Source organism: Nomascus leucogenys, chromosome 17 (assembly GCF_006542625.1).
Source record: "Nomascus leucogenys isolate Asia chromosome 17, Asia_NLE_v1, whole genome shotgun sequence".
Classification (NCBI taxonomy): domain Eukaryota; kingdom Metazoa; phylum Chordata; class Mammalia; order Primates; family Hylobatidae; genus Nomascus; species Nomascus leucogenys.
In genome coordinates this window covers 34,073,350-34,092,303 of record NC_044397.1, presented here as the reverse complement: position 1 = coordinate 34,092,303, position 18,954 = coordinate 34,073,350, and the positions used below count along the sequence as shown (strand labels likewise).

The following is an 18,954-nucleotide window of genomic DNA, read 5'->3' as shown; positions in this document are numbered from 1 at the left end:
GCACTGTCTGGAGAGACCTCAGGCAGCACTCACGCCCAGGCTGCAGGGATTATGGCCCTCTGGCTGAGGAGGCTTCTCTAGCAGAAGGCTTAGTGGGATGGGGGTGATGGGGAAAAGTGAGGGGCTATGGCGGCGCCTCCCTGCTTCCTCTTCATCAGAGCCTCATTGGAGGTGGGATAGTGTGCCCCAGAAATAGGTGCCACCAGACATCTGAGCTGAGGTGGAGGACCTGCCTGCTGGCTCCAAAGGTCAGACTCCCAGACTTGACCAGCTGCTTGCAGGCCTTCTGGGCAGCTGCACTTCCCTTTGTGAGGCTGACATTTGTTGAAAGGGACAAGAAAGCTAGGCTGTGATTGCAGCCAGTGTAAAAGGGTTGGCATGAGACCCTTAAGTAATGAGACATGGCTTAAAAAACAAGCTTTAATCCATTTCATAAAAATTGTTCTTGCAATTGAACGTGGCCAGGCCCACATGCCCAGCAGGTTGCAGGAGAGTTTCACATTTTCCAGGCTCAGGACATGGCAGTCTCCTCCACGTGCCACAGGTGTCTGAGTGACAGTGTAGACGCCTGATGGGCAGGAGGTAGGCACAGATGATCTGAAGGGGTCATCTATTTAAAAGTCTGCAGCTCCAGCTCAAGGGACACCTTAAACACTGTCAGGCATGTACCCCAAGAGAAAAGCCCAGAGAAGAGAACCTCAGGCTTGAGAGCCCTGCACCCCTCCTCAACCGCTGCCACCTGGGACCAGGGCCAGCCTGAGGCAATGGGGGCACCTGAATTTGCCCCAAAGGGCTCCCTCATTCAAATCACAGATATAGGCACAGCTTTAGGATTCAGCAGGGCAGGGAGGGAGGAAGCAGGCGTGAGCCGGCCACAGCTTTGAATGACCTACGAGCCCCTGGCGTCACCAAGAACTGGTGTTTAATGAGGGGAATGACCATCGCCACACAGAACTACCTAGCCAAGCCCCTCCCCAGCAGCTGCCTCCCTCCCTGGATGAGGGGAGTTGTGCCGGGAGTCCCAGAAAGGAGACATCAATGCCCAGCCAAACAGGATGTCGACTGCAGGGACCCGTGGGACACATGTCCCTTTTTCAAAAAATACTACGGCAAAATGATAGGAAACTAACAGACGTGGCCCCTCAGAGTGATGAAACCCACGTGTCTGTGGGCCAGCTTGAGCCACAGTCGCGCCAACAAGCGCATGAAACAGTTAAATGCACACTCCCAACAGTGGGGCCCCCGGGCTGCTCGGAGCTGGCTCCAGCTGCTGTCACTGTCCACTGAGAAAGGCCAAGTGCCCTTTGGTGCATCTGTTGGCGTAGTGTCCTTTCTCGCCACACTGGGAACAGCAAGAAATGGGAAGAGGAGAGACAGACAATAACACTGTTCAAATGCAGTTTTCAACTAAGGTAGTGCCCACCAAATCCCGAATCATCCACCAAGTCCCCAGTCGGGACACGACTCTGAAATTCTCAGTGGTACAGAGTTTCTTTCAAATTGGAGGGTGAGGGAGCTCAGGATGGAAAGTGCAGTGATGCAGAAACTAGCCAGCAACTCAGCAGATGCAAGGGAGAACAAGGCCACCAGAAGGCGACCTGCTAGCACTCTCCAGGGAGCTCTTTCAGGCCCACAACTCTCCCACATGGACACAGGGCCTGCCTAGGGAAGGACTCCCAAGTGGGTAGCAGGACAAAGAGAAGCCCGTGGCCCGTGGTACCTGAGCTCCGCCACCCCGTCTGGGGACCAAGCCCCTCTGCACCACAGGCCAGTCACTTACCTCTGAGCCAAGGTCTGGGGTTCCCTGGCAGGAGATGGGAGGGAACAGCATGAGAAGTGTCCCAGCCTCCCCTCCCTTGGGGAGCCAGTGCTGGGGACAGAGGGTGGGCTGTACCCAACGTTTTCCCTCGTGGCTGTGACACACCTAAGCTACCTTGGGGACAGGTTTTGATTACAGGATCAGAGAGATGGGACGATGCTTAGACTTGGGTAAGGGGAGCCTGCAGAGCCAAGTGACAAATCCAGCCCTGACCCTGCCTCATCCCAGTCCTGATTATCCAGGCCTTTCCGTAGCTTCTCTTTACTCTATGACTTCTAAAACGGCAGCCTCAAGCACTGAACAAAAGGGTCAGGAGGCAGCTGGGGGCACTGACTCTGTACTGACACCCACCCCCGAGTCCCTGCTGCCCTGAGGGGCTCTGTCCAGTTGGAACCCAGCACTCTTGCCAGCTCTATTCCCTGGCTCTGCAGTCCCTGTTTTCTTTCTTCCATGTTGGCCAGGGGAACTGGCCAGAGGAACTCCTGACCTTGTGACCTGCTCCCCTCGACCTCCCAAAGTGCTGGGATTACAGGCGTGAGCCACCGCACCCAGCTGTCCCTGTTTTCAACTTTATCTGATCTGCAGGTGTGACTCTGTATGGAGAGGCTGCCGATGGGCTGTAGGGCTAGCATGATGGCTCGGGGAGGGACCACACACCCTGCTCACAGCATCTGGCACGTCTGTCAGACCCCATAGCTGACCCTGGGGAATCCAGGACTCACATGAAGTGTCTCTGACATTAATGGGGTGACAGGCTGTGGACAGGGGCGGTCAGCCCTACCTTTCTAAGGCTCCAGGACTTAAGGGCGCTTGCTGCACAGAAGTGGTTCGGCTTAACAGGCCTGGAGGGCGGTAAGGTAACAGCTAAGTGTGCTCTACACACCGCCCCACTTCCATGCTCTTTTATTTTTTTGGAGACAAAGAGTCTCAGTCTGTCGCCCAGGCTGGAGTGCAGTGGTGCAGTCATAGCTCACTGCAGGCTTGACCTCCTGGGCCCAAGCAATCCTCCCATCTCAGCCTCCCCAGTAGCTGGGACTACAGGCGTGCACCACCACACCCAGCCTGTTTTGTGATTTTTAATCTGGATTCATTCTTCAAGACTCCAGCCATAGAAATTGTGTGTGCCTTGGGTTGAGAACATACTCTTCAAAGAGTACTGGGGGTTGCTCCTGCCAAGTGCCAGGGACACACCAATCCTGGGGCGATTTTAGATTAGAAAACTCTGTAACTTTCCAGCCTTAACCAAGGACATGAATACAGGCCCAGACTCACGTAAGGGCCCATCAATAACATCAAACTATCAAGAGATTTCCCTCCCCTTTCCCCGCTTCCCACAGAGCCAGGAGTGAACAGGACAGTTTTTGAGGAGGTTTCTTGAAGCTCACCCCTCCTGAGTCCCATTTTATGTACTGAGGGAGGGGATGAGGACAGGGGTGCTGTAACCCAGTGTCCTGTTTTATCGGGTGTGCCCTGCAGGATCCAAGGATGCCCCCAGGACAGCCAGTGGCTCCAAGGGCTCACCCTTCCCTGGATCAGTGTTTCTATTTTGTTCCCGGCCTCTTGGGGGCTTCCCTCACCTGCCTGCAGGCCCCGTCCATTCACTTGGCAGGCGTTCTCACCATCCTTTACCGTGCCTCCATGCGATGTGGCAGAAAATAGGACAGTCTCTAGCCCACCACAGTGGATGGTAACTAGACTGTAACTTTATGCTTACAATCAGCAAAAACGAATGTTTTCATTTTTCTCATTTCACCAAACATGGGGCATGAGGGAATAGCCACTGATAGTAAGGGAAGACCCCACCCTGTCCCCCAGCCCAGGGACTCACCTTGTAACAGGTGACCTGCTCCAGTGGCCGGGGTCCCCGGTTGCCCGCGCTGCTGTTTTGACTCTGCATGACCCCGATGACCTGCGGGGTTCTCTGCTGATTGGGAGAAGAGTTCTGACTCGTTAACTGGATCAAGGAGGACGACCTTTGTAATGGCGGATTGTTACTTTGCTGGAAAGAGTTACACAACACGGTTTTACTGTGGAAAACACGTGCACGCAGACTACCGATGGGGACAGGAAAAAAGAGGGCGGGACTCGTCCCGCAAACGGCAGGAAGAAGGGCTTCCACGACGGCCCAGCTCAGGACAGTGAGAAACATCTGGTGATGATGGCAGAAGCCACTGCCCGAAAAACACCATGCAGACACACAAAAACGAAAAATAAAATAGAAAACAAAACATCAAAGAGACAAGAGGAGGTCTCTGGGGCAGTGGGGCGAGGGCATGATCAGGCCTTACTTTGGTTTCTGAGGTTCTGGCTTCAGGTCAGGATGAACGCTTGGTTCAGCCAGATGTTTAGCAGCCTACACGGCGAGCAAGTCACAGAAAAACAGTTGGAGCCTGACACACTGAGCTGCGTTCTTGGGCTGAGAGGACCCTCCTCTAGGGAGCCCCGCCAGGAGGAGGGCTGGGGCTCCTGGGGTAGGGATTCCACAGCAGGGCCTCCTCCCCACCAGGTGGGCTCCTGGCTCTGGCCCGTAAGTGCAGAACCCGAGCTAGAAAACCCCCAGGTTGGCACGGCTGCACCTACACCTGGAATTCCTGGCTGTCCCCATCAAGAGTTCAGTGTGATTGGCGCCTCCACGCAGCTGCATCCTCTCCTGGCTGTTCAGCCTCTAGCACTGAGCGGGGCTGGTGGGGATTTGGCAGCCAGTCCAGAGCCCAGCAGGGTAGAAGGTGAGGCATTGGGCTCAGGAGGTGGTTGGGCTTGGTGGGCCTGTTGGGAACCCTGCCTGATGCCCGCCCTGCCTGATGCCCGCCCTGCCTTGACGCCAGCCCTTCCTCTTGGCTCAACTCCCGACTCCCATAACCAAACTCAGGGTGTCCTTGGCATTGAGAGGCTGCTGCAGATCCCCATGTGTCTATAGCATTTCCCCCTCTCCTTGTGCTTGAGGGAACGGACCAGCTGCTTGGCTGTGGGGCCCCTCATCTAGAAAACTGGAGCCAGCCGGGCCTGTTCTCGCCCCTCCTCCCAACCTCCACTCCACAGGAGCAGGGGCGGTGCTGGCCAGAGTGGTCAGTTCTGCTGCCACACCTGCGCCTGCCCAGTGGTGTCACCTCAGGCAAGTCCCTCTCTCTGGGAGTCTCAGTTTCCCTATTTGCAAAATAAAGGGTCTGACCCAGGAGCAAGAGCAGCAGACACGGTGCCCAGGCTGCCCTCCATGCCAGCCCTGGGGCAGACAATGCTGAACCAGGCAGCCCCATCTCACAATGGGTGGCCAGTTGCATGGCGCCTGGACTGTGTCTGCTGCTGCGCTTGGCCTTGCTGAGGTTCTAGGGTGAGAGGCCCTCCGTCTCTTGAGGGAGATACACACGGCTTTGCTCCTGACTTTTCTGCGGGAACTTGGGAGACTCCCCTTCTCTCCCAAGTTGTCCAGCGGGGTCTAAGGCAGACTGCACCCCTGGGGGACGCTGAGGTTCTCGCTGTAGAAAAGGCACTTCCTTCCTACCGAGGAAGCAAGCACCGTACCTTTGCTGGAGGCTGTGTCTGCTGCGGCAGTGGGGGCTGCTCGGTGGTTCCCATGGGCAGTTCAAATCGAGGGCTGGTCACCAGCAGCCAGAGGGGATGAGAACAAGAGAAGGAGTGGGGGACAGGGGATGAGAAGAGAAGCCAGGCGATGCTCTTAAATTCCAGCCCTAGAAAAATCACACTCAGCTGCCCCAGCACAAAGTGACTGACACAAGCTGCATGGATGGGGTGGTGGCTGGCACTCATCTCTGCTCCTGGGAGGCCACAGGAGTGGCGGGGAGAACAGAACTGACTTGCCTGGGCTCAGACCCAACCCTGCCTACACCGAGCTGGAAGACTCATGGCCAGTGCTTCTTGGAAATGACAAAGGCTGTGCTGGTGCGTGCCTGCTGCGCCACAGGAGCTGTACACAGGGAAGCCCCCCTCCCCACAGGGTCCCCACAGGGTCTGGTGTCAGCCCCTCCTCCCATCACTTGGTGACGGTCTGCCCTTGAGCCACCTGCAGGTGCCTGCACTCTCATTTAGGGAGTGAGACCCAGTGACAGCACCAGCCACTTCCCTGCAGTGAGAAGCAGGGACCAGGGTCCCCACAGACCTGGAGACTGTTATCCTGCTGTAGGTTCAGCAGTGTGAGCGAGGCAGCCGGGAGGAGAGAAGGCTTGTCTGCGGCCCCAGTGCCACCCCAGGCAGAAGCCCGGGTCCACAACCAAAGTGACAGATGGGCACTGGGCTCCAAGGACAAGAAAATAGAGCCACAAGAGGGGTGCTAACCCCACGGAGCAAGAATGAAAACCCATCTTCGGAGGCTCACAGACTTGCTATTTATTTATTTTATTTATTTAGAGATGGAGTCTCGCTCTGTCGCCCAGGCTGGAGTGCAGTGGCACGATGTTGGCTCACTGCAACCTCCACCTCCTGGGTTCAAGTGATTCTTTTGCCTCAGCCTCCCAAGTAGCTGGGACTACAGGCATGCGCCACTACGTCTGGCTAATTTTTGTATTTTTAGTAGAGACGGGGTTTCACCATATTGGCCAGGCTGGTCTCGAACTCCTGACCTCGTGATCCGCCTTCCTCGGCCTCCCAAAGTGCTGGAATTACAGGCGTGAGCCACCACACCCGGCCCAGACTTGCCTTTGACCAGGTGCCACCACCTGCCACCATGTGCCCTTGGCCAGGGACTGAGCCCTGTGCCTCAGTGTGCTGCTGTGTGAAATGGGTGCGTTCTCTCCTGCCCTCACTGTTAGACGACTACTTATTCTATGTGAAACCCCAAGCTCAGGGTTTCCTGAGCCTCCACATGGGAGGCTCTGAAATTCTAGTTTCCTTCCTTTAGGGCACAGGTTCTTAACTGGAAGTCCCCAAATTCCCTAAATGATACGCAAGGCTACATGTGTGTCTGTATCCCACAGCTTCCATTACATTACCAGATGGCCCATGACCCAAGAAAGGTCAGCTGCTGGTCTAGGCAGAGCCACCTCCAGGCTTAGGAAGCATTGGTGGCCATAAGCAGGGATTACTTCCCCATCTCCTGCCCCCACCCTTGGCCCTGGTACTGACATCACCCAGTGACCAAGGCTCAGTTGGCCCAGGGAAGATACCGAGGGCAGCAGGGCCTGGGCCGGAAGCTGGGGTAGAGGGCGGAGCGGCTGGCTACTCACTGCATGAATTTACACGAGGGCCCCTCCGGGCAGAATCCCACGAGGTAATTCACACAGATGACTCTCCGTGTGTGCCGGTGCCTGCAGAGGGGACCTGCAGAGCCAAGTGTCTGGTCACTTAGATGTCCCCTCTACCAGTTAGAGAGCTGGAGCATGGTTTCAAATGCTGGCTGTCTCCCATTCATGGGAGACAGGGGGCAGGGACCTCACCTCCCAACACTGGCCTCCTTATCAAAAATGCAGGTGGACCACCACCCACCCAGCATTCTTGGGAGAGTCAAGGGAGATGAGGGGTGTGAGAAAGCCACTAGCTGCAGAATGTCAGGTTTTGCTGGGACAGGTAGCGGGAGATGTCCCAGGTAGACCAGCTGGCAGCCTCCAGGGTCATGTGGGCAGAGAAGGGAGGACTGGCTTCTTGCCGGGGGCCCAGCCCACCCTGGCACCTACCGTGCTTGCAGAAGCCGCGGTCATACCAAGGACAGTCCTTGATCTTGGACTCGGGGTCGATGTGCAGGAAGGGACATTCCTTGTTGCTGCACTCCCCTGCAGGGAAACTCAGACGTGAGGCCACTGGGAAGGCCGGGGCCAGGCCCACCTTGGCTTCATCGAAGGAAAACAGGTTCTGGTGTCCAGTTTTGGCCTGATGAGCCCTGAGAGCCAGGGAAGAGTGTTTCTGAGCCCCAGCTTCCTGTGCAGCGGAGCTGTGATGGAAACGCACCCATTGAGACCAGGAAGTTCCATTCTGATTGGCTCTTCACATCTAAGAGCTGGGACAAGGGTAGGGGGAAGCACTTGTGGACCTGGCTCTCTCCGAAGCAGCAGGCCCCAGGGACCACCAGCACTGAGAACCGCCTTCCTGGGTAGTTGCCCGCTTCCAGGCTTACCTTCTCCAATCCACGTTTACAACTGTGCTCAAAATCCAGAGGAAATGCAAACTCCTTCCCCAGGCCCCTCCACAGGCTCAGCCTCTGCCACCTCCCAGCCACATGGGTCCCCCTGCACCAGGACCAGCCCCTTCTTAGTCTTCCACTCCCAGCTCAGGAATCCCCTCATCCTTGACCACCCAGCCTAGAGAAGGTTCTGGTCACGGTTTCCTTCCTTCAGAGCACTTGTCACAAGCAATTTCTTCTCTGTTCGTCTCATAGCCTATCAGCTACCTCTTTCCCTGGACCACAGAGTGAAGGCTTCACAGGGCAAGGACCTCTTCACCATTGTCCCTCCAGTGCCTGGAAAGGGGGCCCTCAACCCAATGTCTGTGGTGCAGGTGACAGAAGCTGCAGACAGTGTGTCCTGCACCAGGGCTGTCAGCAAGGAAGGAGCGACCCTCAGGCCACTTGAATAGCGGTGCCTTGACAGCCTGCCCAGGAGAGCCAGCTGCTGCCTCTGGGGACAGATGGCAGGTCACTGCCCCGTCCCAGTGCTGCTATGGGCAAGGCGTCGGGGGGAACATGCTACATTGCACAATGACAGGGACAGCACTTGGGGAGCTGGGAAGCTTGGGTCCTATTTCTTCTCAGCTTATGCCACCTCCACAAAACAAGCCACAGCTCTCATTAATAAGCCAGCAGGCCACGCCTGATGGGATGCTGAAATAATTAATGTCTCCTCCAACAGCAGTGCTTTGAAAGCATGAAGCATACCCTGCACTCCTTGGCTCCCTGCAGGATTCCAGCCTCCTGCCGGGCTCCCTGCACAGGACAAGAGCCAGCCTTGTGCTGACCCATAGAGCTGCTTCCTGGGAAACCTCGAAGTGCAGACCTGAGCAGGGACCCTGGGAACTCATTCCAGCAGGGAGCACAACATCTCTGCCAGACTCTGTGCCAGCCCCACTGACTCCACACGGTCTCCCGCTTCTCCACGCAGGCCACTCAGGACAGCTGAGGCCATGCATTCTCTAAGCAGGGCTCAAGGCAAGCTTGTTGCTACCAGAAGACACATCTGAGGCTGTTATTTTGAAGGGCTGTTTAGGATGGCTGAGATGTCACCAGGATCATGGCTCCTTGAGAGAAGGAACGAGCTCGGGCCTGAGAGGCAGTGCCCACGCTGGAGGGAGAAGTGGGTTTCAGGGAGAAGGTGGACATGGACAGAAACCAACCACGGACATAATGCAGCCAGCTGCACAACTCGCTGCTTCCAGGTCACCCTCGTTAGCCTCAAATCCCAGAGTGATTGAAAGAGCTCCAAACACTGAAGCACTCCAAAGTGATGCGCGGGGCCAGGCGTGGTGGCTCACGCCTGTAATCGCAGCACTTTGGGAGGCTGAGGCAGGCAGATCACTTGAGCCCAGGAGTTCAAGACCAGTATGTGAAACATAGTGAGACCCTGTGTCTTTAAAAAAAAAAAAAAAAAAAAAAAAAAGAGATGAGCAGAAAATAGCCATGCTGTCCCCTAAAAGCTGGCTGAGGCTGGCAGGCTCTGCCAGAGTTTCTCCTCTGAGAATGGAAAGATCGGAAAAGCAGGCAGAGACAGTGTGGGCACTGAGCAGCCAGCGGACCCCTCTACACCCTGGTTCTCAGCAGAGCCTCCAGGACTCCAGGCGCCTTACCGAACTTGGAGTAGAAGTAGCACTCGGGCATCTTGGTCATGTCATACTCATGCAGGAACTCGCACTGGTCCCCTTTCTTGCATAGGCCACGCAGCCAGTGTTTGCACACAACTGTCTTCTCACCGCTGATGTGGCGAAACGGACACATGCCCCCTGCCGGCAAGATAGGGACAGGGTGTCAGCAGAGAGGCCACCCTGAGCCCGGCCTGAAGAAGCTGAAGTACCTTCACTTCCTAACTCCTGGAGCCACCTGAAGGCATCACGTCCTGGAAAGGGGCAGAGGTCCCCCTCACAGAAGGCAACATGATTTGAGGCAGTACTCTGACAGACATTTTACATTTTAATAGTTACTCATGGCTGGGCGCAGTGGATCACGCCGGTAATCCCAGCACTTTGGGAGGCCGAGGCGGGCGGATCACAAGGTCAGGAGATCGAGACCATCCTGGCTGACACGGTGAAATCCCGTCTCTACTAAAAATACAAAAAATGAGCCATGCATGGTGGCGGGCGCCTATAGTCCCAGCAACTCGAGAGGCTGAGGCAGGACAATAGCGTGAACCCAGGAGGCAGAGCTTGCAGTGAGCAGAGATCGCGCCACTGCACTCTAGCCTGGGCAACAGAGCAAGATGCCTTCTCAAAAAAAAAAAAAAAAAAAAAAAGTTACTCATGATCTCACAGATATTCCTGTAAGATGGAGGAATTAAAAGTGGGGAGGTGCTGGGAGGCTGAGGCGGGTGGATCACGAGGTCAGGAGTTCGAGACCAGCCTGGCCGACATGGTGAAACCCTGTCTCTACTAAAAATACAAAAAAAAAATTAACCGGGCGTGGGGGTGGGTGCCTGTAATCCCAGCTACTTGGGAGGCTGAGGCTGGAGAATCGCTTGAACCCAGGAAGCGGAGGCTGCAGTGACTGGAGATCACACCATTTCACTCCAGCCTGGATGACAAGAACAAAACTCTGTCTCAAAAAAAAAGAAAAAAAAAGAAAGATGAACTTGGCCGGGTGTAGTAGCTCACACCTATGATCCTAGCACTTTGGGAGGCCAAGACAGGAGAATCACTTGAGCCAAGAAGTTCAAGATTAGCCTGAGACCTTGTCTTCACTATATAAATAAATAAGTAAGTAAGTAAGTAAGTAAGTAAGTAAGCCAGCCAAGCAAGCTGGGGGACCAGGCACAGTGGCTCACACCTGTAATCACAGCAGTTTGGGAGGCCAAGGCGGGTGCATCACCTGAGGTCAGGAGTTCGAGACCAGCCTGGCCAACGTAATGAAACGCTGTCTCTACTAAAAATATAAAAAATTAGCTGGGCGTGGTGGTGTGCACCTGTAATCCCAGCTACTCGGGAGGCTGAGGCAGGAGAATTGCTTGAACCCAGGAGGCAGAAGTTGCAGTGAGCCAAGATGACACCACTGCACTCTTGTTGCTCTGGGCAACAAGAGCAAAACTCCATCTAAAAAAAAATTAGCTGGGTATGGTGGTACACACCTTTAGTCCTGGCTACTGGGGAGGCTGAGGTGGGAGGATCACTTGGGCCTAGGAGGTCGAGCTTGCAGTCAGCTATGACTGTGCCACTGCACTCCAGCCTGGGTGACAGAGTAAGATGCTGCCTCTTAAAAAAAAAAAAAAAAAAAAAAAGACCAATTTCAGAATTGAGGAAATGTGATGTATACATATGGAGGGACGTGTCCCTTCTGGGACAGGACCTGACGGGACACAGCCAGCCTCTGGGGATGTGTGGGACTTCTAACAGGTGGCCTGGCAAGACCACCATGGAGGTCTGACTAGAATGAGGTCGCTGTACGCTTCTGCTGTCCAATATGGCAGCTGCTAGCCCCGTGTGACTACTGAGCACTTGAAATATGACTAGTGTGTCTGACGATTTTAAGTTTTAAATGCGATTTGATTTTACTTAAATTTGAACTGCCACATGTGACTAATGGCTACTGTATTAGTCAACAGAGAGACAGTCAGAATGCCCTGTGTTAGGGATGCCTGTGCTAACAGAAGGTGGCTGGTCAGAAGGGCAGAATTACTGAGCAAAGACATGGGAATGAGACCAGAAGCCCAATGGAGGTAATGACGTTCTGACTGAACAGTGTGAAGTTGGCCTGGCTGATCTGCCAGAAAGTCTCCTACCTCAGTGGTAAATGACCACGTTATAGAAGCAAAACTCACCAAAACCATTCATTAAAACCAGCCCTTTGCTCTGATTCTCTGCTCCCTTTTTCAAGCTTCTGATTAATATTTAAGTCTCCTAAATAAATTTTCCTACAGGGAGAAAAATGCCCAGACCATGGAAAGTTAAGGTTGTGCATAGTGATACTTCTTTTTTGTTTGTTTGTTTTTTTGAGACAGAGTCTCGCTCTGTTGCCCAGGCTGGAGTGCAGTGGTGCAATCTTGGCTCACTGCAACCTCCGCCTCCCGGGTTCAAGTGATTCTCCTGCCCCAGCCTCCCGAGTAGCTGGGATTATAGACAGGCGTCACCATGCCCAACTAATTTTTGAATTTTTAGCAGAGATGAGGTTTCACCATGTTGGCCAGGCTGGTCTCAAACTCCCGACCTCAGGTGATCCATCTGCCTCACCCTCCCAAAGTGCTGGGATACAGGCGTGAGCCACCACGCCTGGCCCCTAGTGATACTTCTGATGGATTAGCCTGGCCCACATACAATTATTAAAAGAGCACAGCCAGAGGAGTAACAATATGGCGACCGAGACAGTGGAGCTCCATAAGCTGAAGCTTGCTGAACTAAAGTAAGAATGTCTTGCTCGTGGTTTGGAGACCAAGGGAATAAAGCAAGATTTTTTTGTTTTTTGAGATGGAGTCTTGCTCTGTTGCCAGGCTGGAGTGCAATGGCACGATCTCGGCTCACTGCAACCTCTGACTCCCTGGTTCAAGGGATTCTCCCACCTCAGTAGTCTTGTGTAGTCTGTGTTGGGGGCTGGTTATCGAGAACAAGACCCCGCAAGATGGGTTATCATGGGGTGTTTTGATGGGAGGCCAGAAAACCATGAGCCCGTGGAGACTGTGGAATGAGAAAGGCCTGGGTTCAGACACTGGGCTCCACCGCTTATTAACTCTGTGACATTAAGAAAGTTCCTGAGGGTCTCAATGCTGGGGGCTTCTCTCCATGTCACAGGTCAGCTTGTGGCCACGGGGAATGCGAAGTGATAAGGCAGCCTTAGAGCCAGGTTCAGTCCTGCGTTTAGGTTTCAGGTGGAACACCCCATCAGGGTCCTAGCCTGTCCAAACCAGTTTTATCTGCAGAGATCGTTAGTCTGTAGAAAGCAATGTGAGCCAGAGACCTGGCAGCCTCCAAGTCTGCAGGGGACAAGGAGGTGGGAGGGCGCCTCCAGAGGCACATCAGGGAGCCCGGAGTTTCTTACCTTTGCCGCAGGCAGCTTTCAAAAAGAATTCACAGACAGCAGCCCCGGACTCTGTAGAAAGGAGAGAAAAGGAGAGGAATCAAAGAGGTGCAATTTGCTATTGACGATGTCTGAAGACAGTGGGAGGGAACCCTTCTGACCTCTGACCCACCAAGGGTTCAGGGTACAGGAAATAAAATAGCAAAAATATGCAAAGCCCAACCAAGCAAGAAGCTGCGTAAGTTAGTCATGCCCTACAAAATGAGACACATACATTGAGAGCAGTCATTACCCAGTGCTTTGAGAGCCTCCTGTATACAAGATCCTTTCAAGGAGTTAAGAGCGGGTGGGGAAAGGAAAGCTGGAGTACAAGATCACAGAAATAATTTTTTCTTTTTTTGAGATGGGGTTTCCCTCTTGTTGCCTGGGCTGGAGTGCGGTAGTGCGATCTCGGCTCACTGCAATCTCTGCCTCCCAGGTTCAAGCAATTCTCTTGCCTCAGCCTCCCAAGTAGCTGGGATTACAGGCGCCTGCCACCACGCCTGGCTAATTTTTGTATTTTTGGTAGAGACGGGGTTTCACCATGTTGGCCAGGCTGGTCTCGAACTCTTGACTTCAGGTGATCCACCCACCTCGGCCTCCCAAAGTGCTGGGATTACAGGCGTTGAGCCAAAGTGCCTGACACACAGAAATAAATTAATGGCCCCTAGCTCACACCTTCCTCCAGGAGGGCGAATTCACGGATACCTTAACATGAGGCAGAGGGAAGGAATGATCTCACAGAAGTACAGACAATCAGGGCCTCTGAGGAGGGTCAGGCTTCAAGGAAGAGGCAGTGCCTCTGAGATGCTAGTCCAGCGGGAAGCACGTTAAGTGCAGAAACGGGACTGCTTTTAATATACAACATCCGTACACAATTTTTTTTTTCTATTTTTTTTGAGACAGAGTCTCACTCTGTCGCCCAGGCTAGATTGCGGTGGTGTGATCTTGGCTCACTGCAACCTCCACCACCCCAGTTCAAGAGATTCTCCTGCCTCAGCTTCCTGAGTAGCTGGGATTATAGGTGCACCACCACGCCTGGCTAATTTTTTTGTATTTTTAGTAGAGATGGGATTTTGCCATGTTGGCCAGGCTGGTCTCAAACTACTGGCTTCAAGTGATCTACTTACCTTGGCCTCCCAAAGTGCTGGGATTACAGAGTGAGCCACCACGCCTGGCCCACCTACAATTATTACAGGCTGGTCTCGAACTCCTGACCTCGTGATCTGCCCGCCTTGGCTTCCCAAAGTGCTAGGATTGAGCCACCGCACCCCACCCCACATACAATTATTAAAAGAGCACACCCGGAGGGGTAACAAGATGGTAACTGAGATGGTGGAGCTCCATAAGCTGAAGCTTGCTGAACTAAATCAAGAATGTCTTGCTTGTGGTTTGGAGACCAAGGGAATAAAGCAAGATCTTATCCACAGACTCCAGGCATATCTTGAAGAACACGCTGAAGAGGAGGCATATGAAGATGTACTAGGAGATGAAACAGAAGAAGAAACAAACCTCTTGTCAAATAGGAAGAACCCCCTGAAAAAAACTGTTGATGTGGCAGCAGAGAAGAAAGTGGTGAAAATTACATCTGAAATACCACAGGCTGAGAGAATGCAGAGGAGGGCTGAACGATTCAATGTATCTGTGAGCTTGGAGAGTAAGAAAGCTGCTCAGGCAGCTAGGTTTGGGATTTCTTCAGTTCCAACAGAAGTCTGTCATCTGATAACAAACCTACAGTTAACTTGGATAAGCCGAAGGAAAGAGCTCAAAGATTTGGTTTGAATGTCTCTTCGATCTCCAGAAAGTCTGAAGATGATGAGAAACTGAAAAACAGGAAGGAGCAATTTGGGATTGTCACAAGTTCAGCTGGAACTGGAACCACAGAGGATACAGAGGCAAAGAAGAGGAAAGGAGCAGAGTGCTTTGGGATTGCCTGATGAAAGGTTCTTGATACTTTCTGTTCTCCAGTGTCTTCCATTTCTCTCATTCTTCTTGGTCACATATATACTAAATGCAGTCATGTGCCTACGTCCTGCCTCGCAATGAGGGAGCATGTACCCCAGGTACATCTGTGAACTGCTCCAGCAGTTTGACTTATTGCTGTTTCAGCTTTAAGGTTGTTGTGTTTTTGTTTTTGATTATGTTGCTTTTTTTTTTTTTTGAGACAGGGTCTCGCTGTTGCCCAGGCTGGAGTGCAGTGGCACGATCTCAGCTCACTGGAGGCTCCGCCCCCACGTGGTTCACACCATTCTCTTGCCTCAGCCTCCCGAGTAGCTGGGACTACAGGCACCCGCCACCTTGCCTGGCTAATTTTTTGTATTTTTAGTAGAGATGGTGTTTCACCGTGTTAGCCAGGATGGTCTCGATCTCCTGACCTCGTGATCCGCCCACCTCGGCCTCCCAAAGTGCTGGGATTACAGGCGTGAGCCACCGCACCCGGCCGATTATGTTGCTTGTTAATAAAAAAAAAAACAGAAAAGGAAAAAAAAAAGCACAGCCTTTCATTCCCACAGTTGGAGTGTGCTGGAATTCAGTGGGGTCCAGGGACCAGCTGTTCTGATGAGTCCAGGAATTCAACCCTGGCTGCCAGACTAAACTGACCTTGGCATCAGAAACAGTTTCCTCTACAAGTAACCATTTTAGAATTGCTGAAAAACCAACAACAGCATCCCTGAAGCCCACTTAACATGCCTCCCCTTGCTAAATCACAAAAGATTCCTCGGCTTCTTGGAAGCAGGCAGATTTTGCTAGGACACAGCTGAGGTTATAGAACTTACGGCTGTCACAGGGAGGTCACTCCATTTGCATCTCAAAAAGTCTGAAAGTCGCCAGGTGCGGTGACTCACGTCTGTAATCCTAGCACTTTGGGAGGCCAAGGCGGGTGTTCAAGACCAGCCTGGCCAATATGGTGAAACCCCATCTCTACTAAAAATGCAAAAATTAGCCAGGCATGGTGGCACATGCCTGTAATCCCAGCTACTTGGGAGGCTGAGGCAGGAGAATAGCTTGAACCCAGAGGCAGAGGTTGCAGTGAGCTAAGATCGCGTCACTGTGCTCCAGCCTGGTCAACAGAGCAAGACTCTGTCTCAAAAAAAAAAAAAAAAGAAAAAAAAATTCTGAAAGTAATTCTGGTCTCTCCCTTCAGAGGTTAGAGTTGCTTCTGCTCAGAAATCCACAGTTCTGGGAACTGAGTCTCATGTGGATGGGATGAGTACGCCTTATGGGCAAAGTGACAGTTCTTCCTAAAACTCAGATGGGGATGAAGAAGAGGGATGGGTGAGGAAGGGCTGTGGCCTCACTAGGCTTTAACTGAACAGGATGTGGACAAGCAGTGAGTGTGGAGGGTGCCTACCGACGCTGAAGCCCTGGCTGGGGCAGCACCTATGGCTAGGCGTGTCCCTGGCCTCAGGAACAGGTATGTGGGCCCCTAGCCACTGTACCTCCCCTCACAGGCTTGTGGATGTGTCAGGTGGCAGAAGGGTGGGAGGAAAAGAGCTGCCCTGCGTGGGTGGTTCCATGGTCTCAAGCTAGTGCCATCATGACAGGAAAAGGCCGGCTGGGCGCAATGGCTCATGCTCGTAATCCCAGCACTTTGGGAGGCCGAGGCAGGCGAATCATTTAAGGTCAGGAGTTCAAGACCAGCCTGGCCAACATGATGAAACCTCATCTCTACTAAAAATACAAAAATTAGTTGGGCGTGGTGGCGGGCGCCTATAATCCCAGCTACTCAGGAGGCCGAGGCAGCAGAACTGCTTGAACCTGGGAGGTGGAGGTTGCAGTGAGCCGAGATCGCACCATTGCACTCCTGCGTGGGTGACAACAGCAAAACTCTGTCTCAAAAAAAAAAAAAAAAGACAGGAAAAGGCCACATGTGCAAGGATGAAGTGATCACAAGAGTCGAGGAGTAGGTAAGAGGGGGTGTGTGTGTGTGTGAATTTGAGCAGCTGCTTTTTACGGGGTGTACACTGGTGATGGTGTTTGTGCCTGTGTCAAAGAGGGTGTTCTGATGATGTCTCCTTATAAGCACTATCTTGTTTTTCTTGAAGACTTAATTAATTTCCAATGAAACTATCTTGTACAGAAGTATCACCATGTAAAGTTGTGGGACAGGCAGCAAAAAAAAAAAAAAAAAATATATATATATATATATATATATATATATATATATATATTTAGGCCAGGTGCAGTGGCTCATGCCTGTAATCCCAGTACTTCCGAAGGCCGAGGTAAAAGGATCACTTGAGCCCAGGAGCTCAAGACCAACCCTGGGAAACATGGTGAAATAGTGTCTCTACCAAGAAATACACACAAAAAAATTTGCCAGGCGTGTTGGTGCACGCCTGTGGTCCCAGCTACTTGGGAGACTGAGGTGCGAGGATTGCTGGAGCCTGGGAAGTCGAGGCTGCATTGAGCCATGATTGTGTCACTGCACCCAGCCTGGGTGACAGAGGGGCCCCTGTCTCAAAAGAAAACAAACAACAAAAAACCACATAAAGGGACAGACTCAGAGGTCACATGTGCAAGAGAAGGTGTGACTGCCTGAGGGGAGTGAGGCTGCTGGGAGCGGTTGGCTGGTAGTTGTGGGCCACAGCACACAACACTGGAGAGCTTGCCCGCCTCTGCTATGCACTGAGTGGTTGTCAGCAAGTCCCTTCCCCCGCTTGGGTCTCAGTTTCCCCATCTGTGGATTGAACTCAGTGACTTCCACAAGCCCCCAAACTTTAAGGTTATACCATTAGATTTCAAGTATGTCCAGATAGAAAAGAAGACACAAAGAAAACTACTGGTTTCTTTTAAAGTACAAGATATCCCACCAAGTAGGAGGTGGGAAGCCAGGAGCTTCCCATGTGAAGGGGAGCAGTGAAGGGAGTTCAGGCCAAGGGTCCACACCAGCTGCTGGGTGTGATGAATAACTCAGAGTTGGGGTCCAGAAAAAAGTAGGCACAGGCAAAAAACTAGGGATGAGCTCCCAGGAGAGTGAGTCCTAGAAGGGAGTTTGAGAGTCTAGCTGGGGTCTCCTACAGAAAGGTGGTCCTTCCCTCAGCACGTCTCCTCCAACCGCCTAGTTTTGATGAAAGCAAGAAGAGACGCTCAACGTAGCGGGGGCGGGAGGTAGGGAGTGCGATATCCTAGTACTCTCCTGTAGTTGGGAGAGTGTTGAGGGAGAGTTCCAATCCAGGATAACCCACGCTTATTCAAGAATTAAGCGAAAAGACAAGGTCCTACCCTCCTACAGATTACCTTTGAACAGCCGCAGGGGGCCAAAGATCCGAGGCAGTCAACTCCTGAGTCCGAGTGAGGGGAAAAGGGGTCCCTAGACGGTTGAAATAGGGGCCTGGGAGTCAGGCGTCCTGAAACCAAGGGGGAGCGTCCCGGGATCCAGAAGAGGAGGTCTCAGGATGGGGCGGGAAGAGTCCCGGGACCACAGATGAGGGAGTTCAGGAACTAAAGGGGAGGTCCGTCCCAGGACTCGGAGAAGGTGGGAGGAACTCTCAAGACCTACAGGGAGGAGTCCCGCGACCAAAGGGGAGGGGTCCCAGGATCCAGAGGAAGCCGGGGGAGGTCTCAGGACCGAGACGAAGGAGTCTCGGGATCACAGAGCAGCGGGTCCCGGGTTCGAGTCGCTCTTGCCCTCCCGCCCGGGCCCCGCGCTCACTGTCCATGCCAGGGAAGGGCAGCGGCTGCGCCCCCAGCTGCTGCTCCACCGCGATCTCCAAGTCAAACTTGATGTGGTCCACGCTGGCGATGATTTCCTGCATGGCGGCGGCGGCGGCCCCACCGGCCCGGCTCCCCCTCGGTCTCCTGTAGCCCTCTCGCCTCTACCCGCCGCCGGGCCCGCCGCACACACTCCTCCTTCGCTTCGCCTCGCCGCTGCCGCCGCCGCCGCCGCCCGAGGGATGCCGGGACCGCCCGGAGCCCGCGCCGGCCCTTGCGCCTGTCCAGGCACTGCCAATCGAGCGCGGAGTTCCGCCGCTCCGCTAGTCCCAGCTAGCCGCCAGCCGAACGC

General features: G+C 53.4%; 1 protein-coding gene and 1 pseudogene across 4 annotated transcripts; one reads left to right on the top strand and one right to left on the bottom strand.

Annotated features, from left to right (window-relative positions):
• Positions 1–406: 406 nt before the first annotated feature.
• Positions 407–18,852, bottom strand: CPSF4 (cleavage and polyadenylation specific factor 4). 3 transcript variants are annotated; one of them, XM_030796926.1, is made up of 8 exons: positions 18,604–18,852; positions 12,930–12,980; positions 9,542–9,694; positions 7,444–7,539; positions 6,997–7,090; positions 5,339–5,411; positions 3,648–3,818; positions 407–1,342 (listed from the first exon to the last, which is right to left on the bottom strand). In XM_030796926.1, the coding sequence occupies exons 1-8, from the start codon at positions 18,704–18,706 to the stop codon at positions 1,274–1,276; spliced, it is 810 nt and encodes a 269-aa protein (XP_030652786.1). In that variant the 5' UTR covers positions 18,707–18,852; the 3' UTR covers positions 407–1,273. The 3 variants fall into 3 exon arrangements, with proteins under 3 accessions (XP_030652786.1, XP_003278115.1, XP_012351800.1); XM_003278067.4 differs by having other exon boundaries at positions 3,648–3,743; XM_012496346.2 differs by lacking the exon at positions 6,997–7,090 and having other exon boundaries at positions 3,648–3,743.
• Positions 14,268–14,898, top strand: LOC100600010 (annotated as a pseudogene). Its single transcript, XR_004026499.1, has one exon. The product of XR_004026499.1 is annotated as an SAP domain-containing ribonucleoprotein pseudogene (transcript).
• Positions 18,853–18,954: the final 102 nt, after the last annotated feature.